The sequence below is a fragment of the Xenopus laevis genome, chromosome 8L (assembly GCF_017654675.1).
Source record: "Xenopus laevis strain J_2021 chromosome 8L, Xenopus_laevis_v10.1, whole genome shotgun sequence".
Lineage (NCBI taxonomy): Eukaryota > Metazoa > Chordata > Amphibia > Anura > Pipidae > Xenopus > Xenopus laevis.
Window position 1 is genome coordinate 109,196,030 of NC_054385.1, and position 19,974 is coordinate 109,216,003.

General features: G+C 41.8%; 1 protein-coding gene across 1 annotated transcript in view; it reads right to left on the bottom strand.

Moving 5' to 3' along the window:
- The window catches only part of pacs2.L (phosphofurin acidic cluster sorting protein 2 L homeolog), a gene marked incomplete at its 5' end in the record, with an annotated part of 102,219 nt that overhangs the window by 9,630 nt on the left and 72,615 nt on the right, over nt 1–19,974 (bottom strand). The window contains 14 exon segments of the mRNA NM_001130942.1: nt 1,105–1,213; nt 2,989–3,099; nt 3,378–3,532; nt 4,631–4,737; nt 4,833–4,937; nt 8,603–8,735; nt 9,416–9,534; nt 10,844–10,915; nt 12,657–12,747; nt 13,102–13,259; nt 13,782–13,841; nt 16,193–16,273; nt 17,659–17,732; nt 18,961–19,123. Coding sequence (NP_001124414.1) covers nt 1,105–1,213; nt 2,989–3,099; nt 3,378–3,532; nt 4,631–4,737; nt 4,833–4,937; nt 8,603–8,735; nt 9,416–9,534; nt 10,844–10,915; nt 12,657–12,747; nt 13,102–13,259; nt 13,782–13,841; nt 16,193–16,273; nt 17,659–17,732; nt 18,961–19,123 — 1,538 coding nt within the window.

Consider the following 19,974-nt stretch of genomic DNA (forward strand, 5'->3'; position numbering starts at 1 on the left):
TTTCTGGTCAGGTGATCTCTGAGGCAACACACAGACCATCACGAGATGTAAAAAGACAGTATTTACGTAAATATATATTCCAGTTTGGTAAGATTCTTTAATATGTCACTTAATATGATATAAATTATCAGTTGCTCAAGTGTTCATTTTGGGGGTATAGTTTTCCTTTAAATAAACCCAATAGGCTGGTTTTGCTTCCAATAAGGATTAATTATTTCTTAGTTGGGATCGAGTACAAGCGACTGTTTTATTATTACAGAGAAAAATAAGTAAGTAGGTCTCACTGTCTCAACTCACTCAACAGCATCAGCACTGGGGTAACAAAATGGGGGGACAGACCTTGCAGCAGTAGGAGAGAAGTACAAATGAGAGACAAGTGTCATTTCCCGGGTACATTGTGTTTTATTGAAGCCCAAGAACATGAATTAAATAATGAATAAAATAATAAAATGATGCACCAGGAAATGACACCGATCTCTTCTTATTTGTGCTTCTCTGTACCTGGCAGATCCTCGCTGCTTAATGTTCACATGCTGCTGAGGACAATGGGAGTTTTACCCTAAGTATGTGGATTTGGGTTAAATACATTTGGTAACTGAAAGCAGGTAAAGCATAGGAACCAGAGTACAAGGGTTAAAGAATCAGTAACATCAATTTTTAAAAATAAAAAAATAAAAAAAATTCTAGTATAGAACGAAAAAAAACCCACTAAGACATATTAAACTTTTAAGTCTTTATTAAGAAATAACTCACCGAAACTCTGCTTGTGCTTCTCTTCAGAAAGCGATCGGGCGATCCCATTAAGCGGCGCTTGATTTCTCCTCCCTGAATTCCTTATAGGAGATAGCCAGGGAGGAGAAATCGAGCGCCGCACGATGGATCATTGCAGTGGAGAACAAGTAGAGTTTCGGTAAGTTATTTCTTAATAATGGCTTTCCAATTCAAAAGAAGTTTAAGAAGTCTTTTTATTTATTTTTTTTTCTTCTATACTAACAAATTTTTTTTTTTTTTTTTTTAATTGATGTTACTGGTCCTTTAAAGGCTGATAAAGAATTAAATGAGGGTCTTCACTATATTCACATTCTTTTCCAGGAGCCGCTTTACCTTTTTTGCTTATAAGTGAGCATGGCCTCTGCAATGGGCAGCTGGTGCGCACAGTTTGCTCCGGAGATATACTGAGTCACACGGGACACCACGTCAGGAGGGTCTTCCACTGTAGGGGGGGAATAAATGCAGTCATTTAATTAAGCACACAGGATTTTAGGATTATACGTGCCCAAGAACAAATTAAATCCTGTGTTGGATGTTCGCTGCCATCTTGTGGACAATAAAAAAAGAAACACGTGCTCCATAATAATCAAGGCGTATAGCTGTTAACCCTTTAAGCCTTTAAAGATTCAGCCGGATACCAAACCAAATCCTAATTTGCATATGTAAATTAGGGGTGGGAAGAGGAAATCATTTTTTACTTCCTTGTTTTGTGACAAAAAGTCACACAATTTCCCTCCCCTCATTTGCATATGTAAATTAGGATTCAGATCGGCCGGGCAGAAGGATTCGACCAAATCCGAATCCTGCTGAGAAAGGCCCAATCCAAAATCCTGGATTCGGTGCATCCCTAGCTCATTCATTATGCTAAAACAAGTAAAATAATGCAAGTGTGAGTCAAAGACTTTTTACATATCAAATTGCATAAAATACACTTTTTTTTGTTTTGTTAATGAGGCTTTTACACCTTTAGGGCTAGACAGAAACTTGCAGAGTCGGACTGGGTTACTAATGTCCAGGGTCCCCTCCGACCCTCCTCCCCCCCTACTATGACGTGCCGAGCGCGCATGGATGAAGGCGCCCGCTAAGTCATTAAATGCCGCGCGCATGCACAGATGTCGCTACGCGGCACCGTAAAAAACTTTTTTTCCCCGAATCCAATCTGGAGAGGAGACTTGGCCCTTAAGAGTCGGGGCCCATCTGGCTTTTTCCGGGCCAGTCCGACACTGGAAACTTGTGCCCTGACTATAAAATGCTAATCCCTATTAATATGCAGGAGGTGTGAAATGACGATTGGGAGAACCAAAGCAGAGAAGATTAGAATTGATCTGACACATGGGGAAGAGTTAGGGCAAGGCCAGACGTGGCGTTTTTAAAAAAGCTCAGTCGAGCGTAAATACGCATAAACTGGACTACCACTGAAGCGAATGGAAAACGCACTATGGCAATTCACACAGGGCGCTTGCAAACTGAAATCCGCCACAGGACGCCAGTATTGGCGTTATTTTTTAGCAGAAACGCCAATACGTCAAGAAACTACCAAATCAATAGACTCTATGGGATCTGCAAGTTTGAAACCAAACTTTACGTAAATACGCAGCGTATTTTAAATATGGCGTCAAAATTCTCGCAAGATAAATGACGTATTTATGGCCGGTGACGTAATTACGTTGCGTATTGCCGATCATTCCTGCTCCGATTTGTATGTAAATAGTTTTTCTGTTTTCTATTTCCAGCCAGTGGAATTATGGGGAACGAGAACAACGAGAAGTGCATGTTGGGAAAAAACCTACGTGATGAAAAACGTATGTTGACAGTCGCGTGTGGTTTCTGTGACATATTTACGCCTGACTGAGCTTTTTTTAAAAACGCCACGTCTGGCCTTGCCCTTATACTGAGCTTTACTCCGTTTTTAAAATGTCGGGAGAAAATGTCGTTTGAAATGTCGTTTTTGCTCCATTTTTAGGTCATTTGAAAGACAAAGTCATAAAAGTGTCTGTAAACTGTCTTTCACTAAAGTATAAAAAGTGACGGTTGAGTCGGAATTTAAGCGGATTTCTGTTTCTGTGAATATGGTGAAAGTATTTTACACCAGTTTACCACCACTTTTACTCCAAAAATGGTCTCTCTCCACTTTTGTGAATCCCCCCATAATAGACTTAAAAGGTTGAACTTGATAAACGCGTGTCTTTTTTGTACCTAATTTACTATGTTACTCACCCGTTGTTTGTGCGTCCAGTTTAGAGAAGAGATCCCTCCATGCCGGATCCTGAAAGAGGTTGTTGTATTTGTAATCTACAGATCCCAGATACTTTGCGACCGGGTGAGATCCTGTAAGAGTTGGGAAGATCAGCCAAACAGGACAGGGGGAATAGGAGAGGGTGGTGGGGTATAATAATTGTGTACTTTGGTAATAAGGCTAATAGCAAACACACAGCAGTGTCACCTACACAGTGATCTCCCACTAGGGTGTCCCATAGGAAAGCATGGTTTACGTATCATGGGTCCAATATGGAAAAGAGAACCTGTTTCTGCATTATGTATCGACTGTTCTAGTATACGGGCTAATATGTACTGTAGCATTAATCCAGGTTATTACTCCTACCTACCTAGAGGGATGATGAGAAACCTCAGGTAGCCGAGCCAGTCGGGAGTCTTGTGTGACAGCTGCTCTACAAACAGTCTCAGCACGGCACTGAGATAATTCTGAGCTCCAGCCACCGCCACTTTCACAGGGTTTGGAGGCTGGGAATTGCAGTTGCAACTGAAGAAATGAGAGAAATAAACATGAAAGAGAGAAAGAGAGAGAGAAAGAGAGAGAGGTCTCTAGGCCAGCGCAGGCTCCTCCCTGTGAAGCATCTGGGCACTAGCAGCAATTCTGCACACTGTTCTCATGCTACACACTTGCTTATGTTAACTGATTAACGGGGCTGCCGTCTTAGCAAACTAACCAAAAGTTGGAGAGATAGCTTTTAAAGGCGAACTAAACCCTAAGAATGAATTTGGGTAAAAATGCCATATTTTATATAATTAACTTATTGCACCAGCCTAAAGTTTCAGCTTGTCAATAGCAGCAATGATTCAGGACTTCAAATTTGTCACAGGGGGTCACCATCTTGGAAAGTGTCTGTGACACTCACATGCTCAGTGGGCTCTGAGCAGCTGTTGAGAAGCTAAACTTAGGGGTCGTCACTAATTATCCAGCAGAAAATGAGGTTGGTCTGTAATATAAGCTGATGCTACAGGGCTGATTATTAAATTCTGATGCTAATTGCACTGGTTTCTGTGCTGCCATGTAGTAATTATCTGTATTAATTACTAATCAGCCTTATATTGTGACATTTCTATTCTATGTGTACTGTATATTGTGAGTGGGTCCCTAAGCTCAGTAAGTGACAGCAGCACAGAGCATGTGCAGTGAATCAGCAGAAAAGAAGATGGGGAGCTACTGGGGCATCTTTAGATACACAGATCTTTACTGCTAAAGGGCTGTGGTTGCCTTGGGCTGATACAGAAGCTCAAAACATAATGTACAACATTTCTAGCTACTTCTTTAGTTAGGCTTTAGTTCTCCTTTTAAAGGGAAACTGCAAATAAAACAGAAATATTACTTACAGAGATATAATACAGTACATTAAAATGTGAAAGGAAGGATTCCTTCAAGGGGGAGGGGGGGCAGTAACTAGCAGAATACGTGTAGAACCATATTGATCCTGTGCAAGTATCCTGTATCACCCAGCAGAGACCTGTAGCCTGCAGGCATGGCTGTTCCCATGGATTCCTGGGTTCGAGTCTCACTGGGGTAAGTAAGAGTTGGCATGAGCTTTATTGATGGCAGACAGCAGGATAACAGGTCACTTACTAGCGCTGTATCCGGGACACTATGGTATTGAAGGCAGCATGGATGTCAGCGGAGGAACACGTGCACACTAAGGGAAGGTCTTGCTTTTCTAACATGTCTGAAAGGAGCTGGAAGAGAAGAGGCACAGGTTTAGCTTCTCATAGAACAAAAGGGCATGGGAAAAGGAGACAGTAAAAAGTCTATAACAGCCACATCTATGTACCTGGCCCTGCCAATCAGAAGTGTTCACCAGAATGATATTCTCAGGGAGGTGGTCATCTGAAATCAGGATGTGGTTTAACTGGTCGTAGACGGTTTTCCTGGGAATCTAAAACACATAGGAAAGAAGTTTCTGACCAGCCTTCCCAAGGACAAGACACCTGATCTCATCATTTAATGGTCCCAAATCATGACACTGACAAATATGCCCTTCACCCCTAAGTACTTTCCTACAGAACAGTTTTCTTTCAGTAATGCAGTTATCACTTATTTAAAAAAAAAAAATAAAAAAATAAAAATTCAGAAAGATGTCTGCTTTATAGATTATTTTTTACAAAATACAGGCTATGGAGATGGATTTAGGGTGCGTTGCTTTAAAATCTTCTTCTGTACTCTCTGGGTTTTTAATCTTTTAAAGTCAGGACGTTCCATAAAACTGTAGATATTTAGTATTGGGGTGTTCTGCTGTAGAGTCCTGCAGCGGATCGGGTACCCGCGGGTTACCCGCAAAAACCCTGCGGGTTGCGGGTAGAAGTTCCAGGTGCCGGTATAGACACGGGCCAGCGGTTCTGCGGGTTACAGGTCGGGCCGTGGGTCTTCTCAATAGAGATTTTTACTGCTTTTTTCAGATCACGCCTACTTCCAATGATGTCACTTCCGGATTCTTGATGGTCAGCGGGTCACGGGTCTGGGTTGCGGATAAGGTACTTGCGGGTTGGGTAGTGGGTCCAAGCGGGTAAGAATGCAGGTTGTGGGTACGGGTCGGGTTCAGGTTCCAAAAAATTGACTCAGGACTCTATTCTGCTGAATATTCAGCATGCTTGGCAGCCAGAGGGCGCTGTTCTTCTAACAATGGTGGGCACAGACAGCTGTTCCATACATACATCAGTACCAGGTGCTTCTTAGGGTGTCAGGGTGTAGGTGGGTGACTATGGATATACAATAACTGCGACAGAGGAAAAAGATAACCTATATAAGGGGTCACTGGGCTACAAGACGTTTATATTTGTGCTCCTGTAGCAATGTACCCCCGGGGGTGACTTACTGCAGCCTCATTACATGTAACTCCACTCCCAGACACTTTGTACTGCACCCGCTGCTGCCAGACACGTAGAGAAAAAGGATAGCGGTCTCCATTTCAGCCCTCTGTGGCCAACTCTATTCCCAAAAAGATTAATTAAAGGTGTGTTTGGAGACCAAGTTAATCTGAAGATACACACCTTTATTGTTCAATAAAATTATCCACTTTAAAACCTGGCCAGCCAGGTACTAAACATACAACAATTTAAATATATCAATATATCAATATATAAGTATAAGATTTAAAAAAGAGAAAAATTGTATTTAAAACATTTAAGGTAGGTGGTTACTTATTATAAATCACAGTGATATTGATTATTAACCAAAAGTCTTCTAGGTTATATTTAGAGGATTCCCCCAATCTTGTAACAGCTACAATGTAGAGTTACAGTTCTCCAACTTGGGTATATTATGGTGTGAGTTATAGTTCTCAAATTCAGTAGTCAATTGCAGAATAATTTGCCAAATTCGGTTATGTTTAGATAATTCCACTAATCTTTTAACAACAACAATGTAGAACAAATCACTCAACAGAATTACTTCAGCGCAAGCCCAGTTTTTTATGCAGTGGTGCTTCTTTCCTCATAGACTTCACCGCAAGTCTTCAGCATACATATAAATAGAAAAGTGAGGAGAGCAATCCAGGGCAGAAGATCTGCAACAATGTAGTTTATTAGCAGCTACAAAACACACAACATGTTTCGGGCCTCACACTTGATAAAGGGCGTTTGAGGCCCGAAACATGTATGTTTTGTAGCTGCTAATAAACTACATTGTTGCAGATCTTCTGCCCTGGATTGCTCTCCTCACTTTTCTATTTATATGTACAATGTAGAACAAAATGGGTGTGAGTTATAGTTCTCAAACTTGGGTATATTATGGTGTGAGTTATAGTTCTCCAATTCAGTAGTCAATTGTAGAATAATTTGCCCAGTTTGTCAGGCTAATTGTGTTGAGGTATATGGCAAAAAAGGGTTTATGGGGGTTAACTGGGGAGTCCCCTACACCCCCCTCTTTTTCCAGCTACACGTGCCCCCTAGTATTGGATTGATCTCACCAGATCCTGCGCTCCGTTTTTTTTCCTGGAGAGTACAACTGGACAGGATCCCTTAGCAGCAGATCTTTTTGTGAAAGCTCAAACTCAGATACTTTTTTTATCCAAATCCAAGATAGCGCCTGATGTCTCAGCACCTGCATACCACTGTGGAGCGCAAAACTCCGAAGTTGCTCACACCAAACGCAACCATTTACAGATTTTCACGATTTCACGAAGTCCTAGCAGCTTGCAGATTTGCACGATTTCGGGGGAAAACACCAGAATTATAGTAAAACCACACACCACCTGGATACTGCGACGCGTTTCGCCTCTATAAGGCTTTATCAAGCAGTGAAAAACCTTTACCTTTATTAATTATTCTCTTCCCAAGAAGTTGATTTATTCTATTTGTACCATTTCTGGTCTATTCCAAATCTTCATGTTTTCCCTTCAATATAACTTTATTCAGCCACAGATTATAGAAGATTTAGGAAAATCATGATAGGGATCATGAAATCATTATTCTAAGGATTTGGATGTCGGACTTTTTCAGTTCTAGCCTGATTTGGAGGTTCAGCCTTTGGTCTGCGTCCCCCCTTAGCTATAACATGGTTTTATTTTATTTATATATATATATATATATATATATATATATATATATATATATATATATATATATATATATATATATATATATATATATATATATATATAAAATTCCGGTTGTAGTTAACAGCGCACACTGGGATTCTTTAAAAGATTAATTTATTTATCAAATATTAAAATTCACACGTATCTATATACGTATACGTGTGAATTTTAATATTTGATAAATAAATTAATCTTTTAAAGAATCCCAGTGTGCGCTGTTAACTACAACCGGAATTTTACATAATTGACAAGACAGCAGCACCTGGTTATTGTTAATATTGGAAGGTGTGCGAAAGACTTTCTTTGTTTTTTCTATATATATATATATATATATATATATATATTTATATATCAAGGGTCGAAGTTCGAGTTCAGGGGAGTTATTTCAAACTCCCATGAACTCAAAATTCAACCAGCTGATATTAACTAAAAAAAAAAAAATCAAATTTTTTGCACTCGAGTGAATAGGATCGACCCGCAAACTCAAATCGAATTCGATGAGATTTATTTTCTGCGAAAAAAACTTGATTTTCAGGAAGGCAGCAAACAACTCCAGATTGATCCCAGAATGTCGTCCATAGGATAAAACAGCAATTCGGCAGGTTTAAGGTGGCGAGTAGTCTAATTTGTGTCTTTCAAGGGCCAGTGTATGATAAATTTAGAAAATCGAATTTGAGTTTTACAAAAAAAAAACAAAAAAAAAAAACCATGAATCAAACTTTAACAATTCCCTAGTCGAATTTGACAGTTTTGTCCATAAAAAAACTCAAAAATTCTTATTTTCACTTCGACCCATGACAAATCTGCCCCTAAATGATCAAGCAGGGATTTTAGGTCTATCCAGGGGAAAAAACAAATCTCTCCCTAATCAGCCTTCATGTGGAGCCCCTCCATGCACAAGGTGGGCAGCCCCAGAGCTAATACATCTGAAAGCCCACAGCTAATACAATATTGTCTTTTTTGGGAAAAAAAGCCATATCACATGAGGTCACCTTGGTTGCACTCACCTGCAGATGGTTCCTTGTTTCAGGGGAGCGCTCATTATCGAGACTGTTGGCTCTCTCGTTCTGAGGCCTCGCTGGTTGCCTTTCCTTTAGAGATGTACTTCTTCCCCGGCGTCCGGCCTGTTTCCCTTCCAACCTGCGATATAGTTGAAAACCGTAAGAAGAAGGGTTGAGGAAATAACCAAGCCAGAGACTGAACTATAAATACACATGGAATCTCCACAGCTGTGTGCTAGAGTCCTGAAGCGGGTCTGGTACCCGCGGAAAAATCGTGTACCCTGCGGAAGAAGAGTAGACTTTTCAGGTGTGGGTATAGATGCAGATCTGCTGGGTTGTGGGTTGGGTTATGGGTCTCTTCATGCTGCAGCTCTCTCCCAGCAGCTTTCCCTCCACTCATCTCCCCCTCCCATGTGACTTGTGGCACAGCTCTCTTACAGCACACGGCGAGCTTCTGTCCCTCTAGACTATCGCCCATGTTCGATGATGTCACTTCCGCTTTGCAATAACACCACTTCCGGTTTGATGGTGGTCGGCGGGTTGTGGATAAGGCAGTAGCGGGTCTGAGTCAGGTAGGGGTTCAAAGTGGGTAAATATGCGGGTCGCGGTTCAGGTTGCGGGCTCGGTTCTTAGAAATTGGTTCCGCGCAGGACTCTAGTGTGTGCCCTGGAACTGTCCCTAAATTTCTCGAAGGAACGTTACACTGGCCGGCTTCTGTGTAATGGGATATTTCAGTCAAGGTTCTGACAGATAACTACCTTTCTGCTAAGAGATCAGAAATAAGAAATAGGGGAAAGGAATGGAAGAGCTGCGTCTCACCTGGTTGAAGGGATTATCAAGGATTCAGTCTTGGTGATCTTGCCGCTTGGTGGTAACCTCTCAATGAAGACGTCCATGGTGGACAGCTCTGCATCCTGGGCTTCTTGCTGAGAGGCCTCCTGTTGGAGCAATGAAAAGAAACTGGAACACTCACTCTGTGGCGAGGGTAAGTGCCAAATAGCACACTCAGTCAAGGATTTTATGCTGAGAGACAAGCCTTTATTTAACCATTATGAAAAATAAAGCATCCCCACCCATGCATAGAGCTCTTGTACTTTTCTACAACATCTCTTGTACTTTTTCATACGACAGCTCTGTCTCAGTCTCTGCCACCATATTGGGCAGGCACTGTTAGTATCCTATAGCCTTATTCATCCAGCTATGGACACAGATAATGTCTATATGGATAATACTTATGAGCAGATAGGGGTCAGGCAAGGGTTTGGATTAGTGGTAGAATATGAAAGATGCCACTGCAGATGCACCGACAACAACCCCCTTCCCTGCTGGTAATGACACCACACCGGGCCTGGACTGGGAGTTAAAATAGGCCCTGGCAATTCAAATACACAGAAGTTGAAAAAGACCCCACCAACCGACTAAATAGTGACTGTCTATGGCATCTTACAGCAGCATTAATGTTAAAAAAGAACTCATGCCTAACTAAAGAAGTAGGCTGGAAATGCTGTATATTATGTTTTGTGCTTCTAAACCAGCCCAAGGCACACACAGTCCTTTAGCAGGAAAGATCTGTGTCTCCAAAGATGCCCCAGTAGCTCCCCATCTTCTTTTCTGCTGATTCACTGCACATGCTCTGTGCTGCTGTCACTTACTGAGCTTAGGGACCCACTCACAATATACAGTACACATAGAATATCAATGTCACAATATAAGGCTGATTAGTAATTAATACAGATAATTACTACATGGCAGCACAGAAACAAGTGCAACTAACATCAGAATTTAATAATCAGCCCTGTAGCATCAGCTTATATTACAGACCAACCTCATTTTCTGCTGGATAATTAGTGACAACCCCTAAGCTTAGCTTCTCAACAGCTGCTCAGAGCCCACTGAGCATGTGAGTGTCACAGACTCTTTCCAAGATGGTGACTCCCTGCGACAAGAGTGAAGTCCTGGATCATTGCTGCTATTGACAAGCTGAAACTTTAGGCTGGTGCAATAAGTTCAGTATATAAAATATGGCCTTTTTAGCCATATTCATTTTTAGGCTTTAGTTCTCCTTTCACACTGCTATTGCTATAAGCTTCCCTTGGCAGTGTTCTTAGCTTTCTTTGTTAAGGCTGTGCTTATTTACAAGCAGCAGTAAGGATAACACAGGCTTGATCTATAGGTTTCCTATATCTACATGTAACGCTAAACCCAAGCTTTCCATTATTAACAAGTGTTGGCTTAAAGCAAACGTACCAGAGACACTGTATCCGAGACACAGTCAGACGGAGGCTTGGGTCCCGATGTCCGTCTCTCAGGCACCTCCACCTGTGGTAACAAGGCAAAAGAATAAAGACAAGGTGTCACTTTCTAACAATACACGTGTCACACAAGTCCAACCAGACAAGCCAAGAGTGTTATAATACGTCTGGTTGGACAAGGTATCAAGCCTGATCATGAAGAAGGCACTGGAAACATTCAGGCTGCTGGTTACCAATTCATCCTGACCCCAGGCTGTGCCAGTTGGTTGTTTCACAAGTTACACTTGTCATATTTTGGTAAAAAGCCAAAAAAATTAGACTGAGATAAGCTCTCGGGTTTATGGTCACACCTTCATCACTAATTTTAGTGACAAAACATTTCACATTCCTTTGTTCCTTCGTAAGACAATGCAAAGTCTTTTGTAATTGGGAGTCGAATGAATCATACGGTATGTGCTTATGGCAGCAGTCTCACGTACACCAACAGTGAAAGCATGAGGGTGTGGAGCCGCTGAAACCAATATGTGCTATAGGGCTGATGAGGAACAAGAGACAGCAGAAACTACTTGTGTCCATTGGGTTCCACTAGATCAGTGGTCCCCAACCAGTGGCTCATGTTACTTACTAACCCCCTTGGATGTTGCTCTCAGTGGCCTCAAAGCAGGTGATTATTGTTGAATTCCAGGCTTGCAGGCAAGTTTTAGTTGTATAAAACCAGATGCACTGCCAAACAGAGTCTCCTGTAGGCTGCCAGTCCACATAGGACTATGAAATAGCCAATCACAGCCCATTAATTGTTTTCATGCTCCCCAACTCTTTTTACATTGGAATGTGGCTCATGGGTATAAAAAGGTTGGGGACCCCTATACTAGAGCCAAGGCTGGAGGCTTACTAAAGGGCAAAGTAACCCAGTCATGTACAGGCCCAACTTGTGGTCATCTAACAATCCATCCATGTGCCAAATGGTCAGATATTCTCTCATTTGGACATCCACATGCTTTCAATTGCAACTGAGATTCAATGGAACGGAGAATGAAGCGCTTAGACTTCCTAACAAAGCACCCATAATTGCAAATAGTTGGCTAAGCACCTGACCCTATCTGTGTGTCTACCGCCCAATAAAGGATTTGGCAAGAAATAATAAACAAAAGACGTATGGCTTCTGGAGGCATAGCAGCCCTAGGACAGTGGAAATCTGTATCAACTACGTTGTCCAAAAAGGTCTCTCTCTTTCCGATTTTGGTTGCCCCTTTCCCTGGTGTCAGTGGCACAGAGCATGTTTAGCTTCCATTGTGCTGCAATAGGTTTTAATGCCTATAACAATCTTCTTGATTTTAAGGCCAAGCAAAGTAGGGACGTACCAAATCCACCATTTTGGGATTCGGCCAAATCCTTCATGTACCTGGGTCTGCCCTATTTTGTGTTTTAACTACAAATTGTCATTACAAATATCACTATTATGTTTAAAGGAGGAGCTGCAGCAGACAAGCATGACATTGAACAGAGACACAGTTCGAGAATAAGCACCAAGGGTGACAACATTAGACAACACCTGCCTGTCCTCAAAAAGTAGTCTGGTCTCACTTTGTGGCGGTTATTTTAGCTACCTCTGAAATAGTCTTGGCAGGATCTACCATCAGTACTTTCGCTGTAGCTCTTCATGCCAAAAGCATTTGTGTTCCTATCACATGGTTTCATGCAGATGAAAACATTTAACAGGGCAGGACATGTGTGGTTTCACTGATCCACCAACTGCCACAAGCAGAGGTGTGAATGGGACTGCTGATTGGCCGGGGAAATACACTTACCGGGCTTGGTAATTCCCTCTGGCTTCTTGCACTGTGTAAGCTTCCAATCTCTGTCTGAGAACTGGAGTGTGACAGGCCCTCAAAGTAAGGTCTGGAAGAGACAAAGGCACAATAACATAAATCTATGGCAATACAAACAGCCACATAATAAACACAAAAAAAAACAACAATAAGACAATCCCCTCCACAATATATCCCTAAACACTACACAAACACACTGGCTGTGTGTATTTCTGATGGTTTCAAAAATTCATCTGACTTCAGAACTTTCCTGAAAGCATGATTTTGCTATTTATTGGCCGTTTCAACTGCACGCTGCAATAAGAGACATTCAATGAAATGAAAGGTTGCTCAATATAAGGAGATAGTTGCCGGGTTGTAATCACTGCCCTGTACACAAGAGTGTGGGGCGTGCGTATATGAAGAGTGATTTGGTGCTTCTCACTTTAGCTTTGGCTTGGGTGTGCTAAGGACACTGTCGTCGTCTTCCATCTCTGGGCCACTATCACTGGGGTTCTCAATGTCAAGAGTGTCGTACAGTAAGTCCAGGTCCTCTTCAACCTCCGGCACATGTTCACCTGGGTCCTGCTCAGAGTCGAGCACCTACAAAACAAATTGATGGATTACTAGTCATCAGATTTGCTCTTAAAGGGGATCTACTGCGAAAATGAAAATTGAATACAAGGTTCATCTTGCTGAAATAAGAAACTTTCTAAATATAATCAATTAAATATTCTGTACCATTTATAAAATAATCAATTTACTCCACTCTACCCCTCTGAGCAACCTGTCTCTCTTCATTCTGTCTTCATGCAGTAGGTGGAGTCCGTTTTTGATTGACAGTTAGGTCTAATACATCCTTTGGGGGGTTGCACCCTTAACCTAGGTGCTCACTCTTTAAAAATAGCAGTAGGGATGCAATGAATCCAGGATTCGGTTCGGTATAAAGCCAAGATGAAGGTGTAGCCTCATGGAGCAAAAGTGTTTTGGCTGCTATAGCCTCACTTGACTTCAGAAGCCAACGGTCACCCAATGTCTATCCCAATTCTGCAGTATTAGAGCGACATTATTAAAGCGGTTTCCCCTGAGGGTTTTGCTTACTGGGGGGGAGGTCTTGGCACTTACCTCGTCAGAAACTTTAAACCTCCGTAACAAGGCCACCACCTTCTGCTTGAAGTTCTGTTGCTGTGAACGAGCAGAAAACATGACATGAAAGCTCTCGGATACTCAGATACGACACGAAGAGGAAGACGTTGCGGTTACATTGGCAGAACATATCACAGAAACATAAAAGGGAAAGAAAACCCAGCAGGGATTTATTATTCAGATTTCACGGAGACGGCTATAAACAAGAGTTAGTCAGCGCTGTAGCACTGTTGGAACTAGTTCTGAGATATTGGAATCTGCTACGCCTTCTTCTGGAAAATCCAGTCGGTTGGGTGCCTTTAAGAATGGCTTGGATGATTTTTTGGACAGACATAATATCAAAGGCTATTGAGATACTAAACTCTATAGTTAGTAAAGGTATGGGTATATAGAATTTAGTAGGGAGGGGTGTGTGTATGGATGCTGGGTTTTCATTTGGAGGGGTTGAACTTGATGGACTTTGTCTTTTTTCAACCCAATTTAACTATGTAACTATGTTTAGATTCCATGCTCTAGGGGGTGGCTTGAAATTAGAGGTGCTCATGCTTACAAACTTTAAATGCACACCCCAAGAACGCTTTTCTCTTCTGCAACGGTTCTGAATGGTGGCACAGGTCCAACCAGGGAATAGGTTCAATAAGAGACTCTCTCCATTGACTCAAAATCAAATACAACAATGACAGTAAGGGTCTGGCACACGAGCAGATTCAGGGACATTAGTCGCCAGGCGACAAATCTCCTCTTCTTCGCGGTGACTAATCTCTCCGATCTGCCTTCCGCCAGCTAAAATGTAAATCGCCTGGGGGCAGGCACACGGAACGCTTCATTTTCCAAAGTTGCCTGAAGTTTCCTCGTGAGGCGACTAATCTTCCCGAATCTGCCGTGTGGCCAGACCCTAAAACAGAAGCCTTGCGGTTTATCTTTTTTTGCTGTGGGGGGTCAGTGACCCTGGAAACCATATAAACCTCCCTTCACCTGCCCTCCTGCAAGAGGCTGAAAATCCTAAGAAACATTAAATGCAGTGCAATATTGGCTTATGGGCTTGAGAATGTTATCTGCTGGTGCACCATGTTGCCCAATGTAGTGTGTAGGGTCACCTTTACCAGCCTGTGCCCCTTATCCCGACTGCCAATTCTCAACACCAACAGCTTGGGAACCACTGTGAATGTCTGCTTACAGATATCAGTAGGTAATACAGTAACCATGGCTACTCTGAAAACTCCCACCCCACACCACGTGTGCCTCCAGTTATGTCTCGAGGAGGGAGCAAATGTCGCCCCAAGGCAAATGACTAAAGAAAAAGAAAAAAGAGATTTCCCACTGAACAATGATTTAAATCCTATTAACACAGACAGGGAATAACTGCATGAGGATACTTTGTGCTTTTGCACTGCTGATGCCCAGGAGGTAAGTTATTAGAGGAACAGTTTGCGGCAAAGCTCCAGATTAAGACATTCAACCATTAAAGAAGCAACACGGGTTTTGATGGTTCCATTTTTCTTCCGCGGTTGACAGGAGACACAATTTTGGAGTAAAATAATATTATAGCAGGTAAGATTCTGAATGGATAGTGAGTTGCATGTACATATATCACTTTCACATTCATCAATGATGAGGTCTCAGCAGCACTGTCAGCATTAAGTGCATACGGAATTGCCTCTAAATTCTATCAAGGTCATAAGGATCATACTAGAACTGAAAATAAACTTATTACAGGCACTTAAATAAATTGTCTTTAACCTCTGAGCAAGGTACATATACTTACTATATAATCAATGCAGAAAGATACTGTATTGTTAATATATTTATCTGAATGACCAGATTATTGTTAGGGTTTATTTTCCCTTTACAATCCCTTCAATAACCACTAAACTGCAGTTAATCAGAATATTCCTTCTCTGAATTCTGGCATTTATGGAGTGGGAGCAGCCATACTGGGACCTGCTCTGGAACTCCAAGAATGTAAGGGAACAGCGCTATACAATTGTGATAAATAGATGAATATACAGAAAATCTGACCACGTAGAATGGCATTTCCGAGCCCCCCCCACTCGTATGACTAAATGGAAGGCTATAGAGAAGGGTTGCTATATGTGTATGTTATATGTATAATGGAAAATCATTTTAAGTCGTGAAAATGCATTAAATTCAACCACAGGGAAAAAAAAATCCGCATTTGCTTCTTTAAATTCACAGAAAGTTATTAAAGGTTATTCCCACATTAATATCAGTATTTTGAATTTGATTTGAGCCATAAAAAGCAGTCAACGTAGTCAGTTAAAAGTATTATTCCAGAAAAATTTAAAGTAATACCTTTGTCCCGCCCTCATTTACTGAACAGCCCCATCCCGGACCCTCCCCCCCCGTTAGTAAAACGAATTTCCACCGACCCTGGTTATTGACGTCGTTCTTACTATCGTTCTTCGCTGCTTCTTTGGTTTCCCAACATCGAATTCATCGTCATCTAAATCCTGCAGGAGGAGAGGCCGGTTGGTAGCTTTTATGCATCAGTTCATCAAAATAGGCTGTGCACATACTCAACCAATCACATATGATACAAACACACAGATATGCTTGGAAATTAGATATATATCAGATCTAAATATTTGGAGATGTTCCAGCTTCCAGGGTCTGTTGGGAGTAGAATACCCAGTAGATTTAGTGTTCTGCCCTATACTTACTATCTGGCTATGATGACGAAAATATAAAGGTTTACCATGCATTTATTTTTGCTTTTTTTGTCTTTGAAATGCATAGCTGAACTGACCTTGATGGCCGAACTCATCCTACACCGGGGAGCTCATCCTTCACCAGGGAGACTCATCCTACAACGCGGAAACTCATCCTACAACGCGGAAACTCATCCTACAACGCGGAAACTCATCCTACAACGCGGAAACTCATCCTACAACGCGGAAACTCATCCTACAACGGGGAAACTCATCCTACAACGGGGAAACTCATCCTACAACGGGGAAACTCATCCTACAACGGGGAAACTCATCCTACAACGGGGAAACTCATCCTACAACGGGGAAACTCATCCTACAACGGGGAAACTCATCCTACAACGGGGAAACTCATCCTACAACGGGGAAACTCATCCTACAACGGGGAAACTCATACTACAACGGGGAAACTCATCCTACAACGGGGAAACTCATCCTACAACGGGGAAACTCATCCTACAACGCGGAAACTCATCCTACAACGCGGAAACTCATCCTACAACGCGGAAACTCATCCAACAACGCGGAAACTCATCCTACAACGCGGAAACTCATCCTACAACGCAGAAACTCATCCTACAACGCAGAAACTCATCCTACAACGCAGAAACTCATCCTACAACACAGAACATCAGTTTAGTCTAAATATGCGGAAGAGGTTTTTTACAGTGAGAGCTGTGAAAATGTGGAATTCTCTTACTGAGCCAGTGGTACAGGCTGATACATTAGATAGCTTTAAGAAGGGGTTAGATAGCTTTTTCGCAAGTGAGGGAATACAGGGTTATGGAAGATAGCTCATAGTACAAGTTGATTTAGGGACTAGTCCGATTGCCATTTTGGAGTCAGGAAGGAATTTTTCCCCCTGAGGCAAATTGGAGAGGCTTCAGATGAACTTGATGGACGTGCATCTTCTGAACTAATCTACCCTCCACTCAACTGATCTACCCACCGCTCAACTGATCTGCCCACCGCTCAACTGATCTACCCACCGCTCAACTGATCTGCCCACCGCTCAACTGATCTGCCCACCGCTCAACTGATCTACCCACCACTGACAGGGATGAATGTTAAGTCTAGTAAATGTTCTGTTTTACGGTTTGTAATACTCCCAATAAATCTGTCCCTACCTGTCCTTGTACAGCATCATCACTGGCTTCTTGCTCTGAGGAGAAACTTTCATACTCTTCCTCAGAATAATTATCTGAAATGACAAGGACAAACACATTCACAGCCCTTAGACTCTTAGACATTTCAATATCAAATAGGTGAATAATCTAATAAGGGGAGCAAAGCCTCTCTGTGCATTTCACTTGCTGCTCTAAAACCCATACTTGTGCTTCGTGATTGGAGAATATTAGGATTGAATGAGCCACACTATTGTCTATGAACCATATTATTGTCTATGAGTCATACTGTTCTGTATGGATCACAAATGCAGGACAATAGAAATCCAATGTAGGACGCACCAATTAAATGAAGAGGATGATTTTTGTTTTAAACCACACAGAGTGTTCTCCTAGTCTCTATGTATGGATGCACAACTAGTGGGCAGGACAATCATTTAATATTTATTCAAGGAGACCTAGCAGAGTGTGTCAGGCAGAAAACAGTCTGTTGGTGGAAGAAGGGGATATCATACACCATATTTTTATGGCGACTATTCCTCCTGCCATCTATGGGGCAAATTCACTAAACGCCGAATTCGCTAGCGTTGGGCATTTTCGTTACTTCGCGAATTCACTAACGGACGCTGGCGTAACTTCGCTAGTGTTGCTTTGCACCCTTACGCCTGGCGAATTTGCACAACGGACGTAACTACGCAAATTCACTAACGCGCGCATTGTTCTGAACGCTACCTTTTACGCCAGACTTCCTTCGCCACCTCAGACCAGGCGAAGCGCAATAGAGTAGATAGGGATTGCTTCAAAAAAAGTTAAACATTTTTCTAAGTCCCATAAAATGCTGGCGTCTTTTCTATATTATGGGTGATAGGCTGAAAAAGATCAAAATTTTTTTGAAGCTCCCCTCCTTCCCCCCTACATTTCCTGTTTTGAAGGTTTCCCAGGCTTGTGTAGGGCTGCTACAAATACTTCCATTGAAATTTGAATTTGGCGCCGTATGCAAATTAATCATCGACTAACTTCAATTTGCTTGGTGAATTAACGCTAGTGCAACTTCGAAACCTTATGCTACCCCTGAGCGCAACTTCGGATTTTAGTGAATTTGTGGAGCACTGGCAAAATATGCCTGGCGAAGTGCGGCGAAGCGCGACAAAGCGGACACCAGCGCAACTACGATTTTTAGTGAATGTCCCACTTGGTGTCATGTCAGAATATTGTTATATTGTGGCCCCCTGAGCATGTAATTGGATAATCAGCCCAATAAATGGAAACATAAGAGCTGTACGGCTGAGAACGTATAAGTCTGACCTGTGGATTTTATCTTTTGGCTGGTGTGCATGGAGCCGTCTTCATGGTCAATGGGTTGGCTGGAGAGTGAAAAGATCCAGATCTCAGCAACTTTGGCAGAAGCTTCCTTCATGTTACTGAACAGGCTCAAAACTTGGCTTCCTTCAGTAGGATGCTGCATGACCTGCCATCAAAACACAAAGACTCTTGTACATGAGACATACCTTGGAATCACTGTTAAAGGGATCTAAAAAGCCAGCACTTTAGGATGGAACTGCTTTCTGACAGGCTGTTGTTTCTCCTACTCAATGTGACTGAATATGTCACAGTGGGACCTGGATTTTACTATTGAGCTGTTTTAGATCTACCAGGCAGCTGTTATCTTGTGTTAGGGAGCTGCTATCTGGTTACCTTCCCATTGTTCTACTGATGGGCTGCTGGGGGTGATATCACTCCAACTTGCAGTACAGCAGTAAAGAGTGACTGAAGTTTATCAAAGCACAAGTCACATGCCTGGGGGCACTTGGGAAACGGACAATATGTCAGATTTCAAAATTAAATATATATATATTAAAAAAAAAAAAATCTGTTTGCTCTTTTGAGAAATGGATTTCAGTGCTGGATTCTGCTGGAGCAGCACTATTAACTGATGCGTTTAAAAAAATAAATCATTTTCAAAATTTTGAATTAAAATTAAGTCTATGGGAGATGGGCTTGCCATAATTCAGAGCTTTCTGGCTAACGGGTTTCTGGATAATAGATCCCATACCTTTATAATTGTCCTCTAATAAAAACAAGAAACTTTTTAAATATAGGTTTATCGGGAATGCTTGGGAACAGGAGTTTTCCATGTAGATTTGGATTTCCGAACCTAAAATTTACTTAAAAATCAATAAACTCAATACGATCGTTTTGCCACCAGTATGGATTCCTGCAGCTTAGTTACCAGCAAGTCCAGGGTACTGTTTTATTATTACAGAAATAGAGGAAATCATTTTTAAACATTTGATTAAAATAGAAATCTATGGAAGGGTT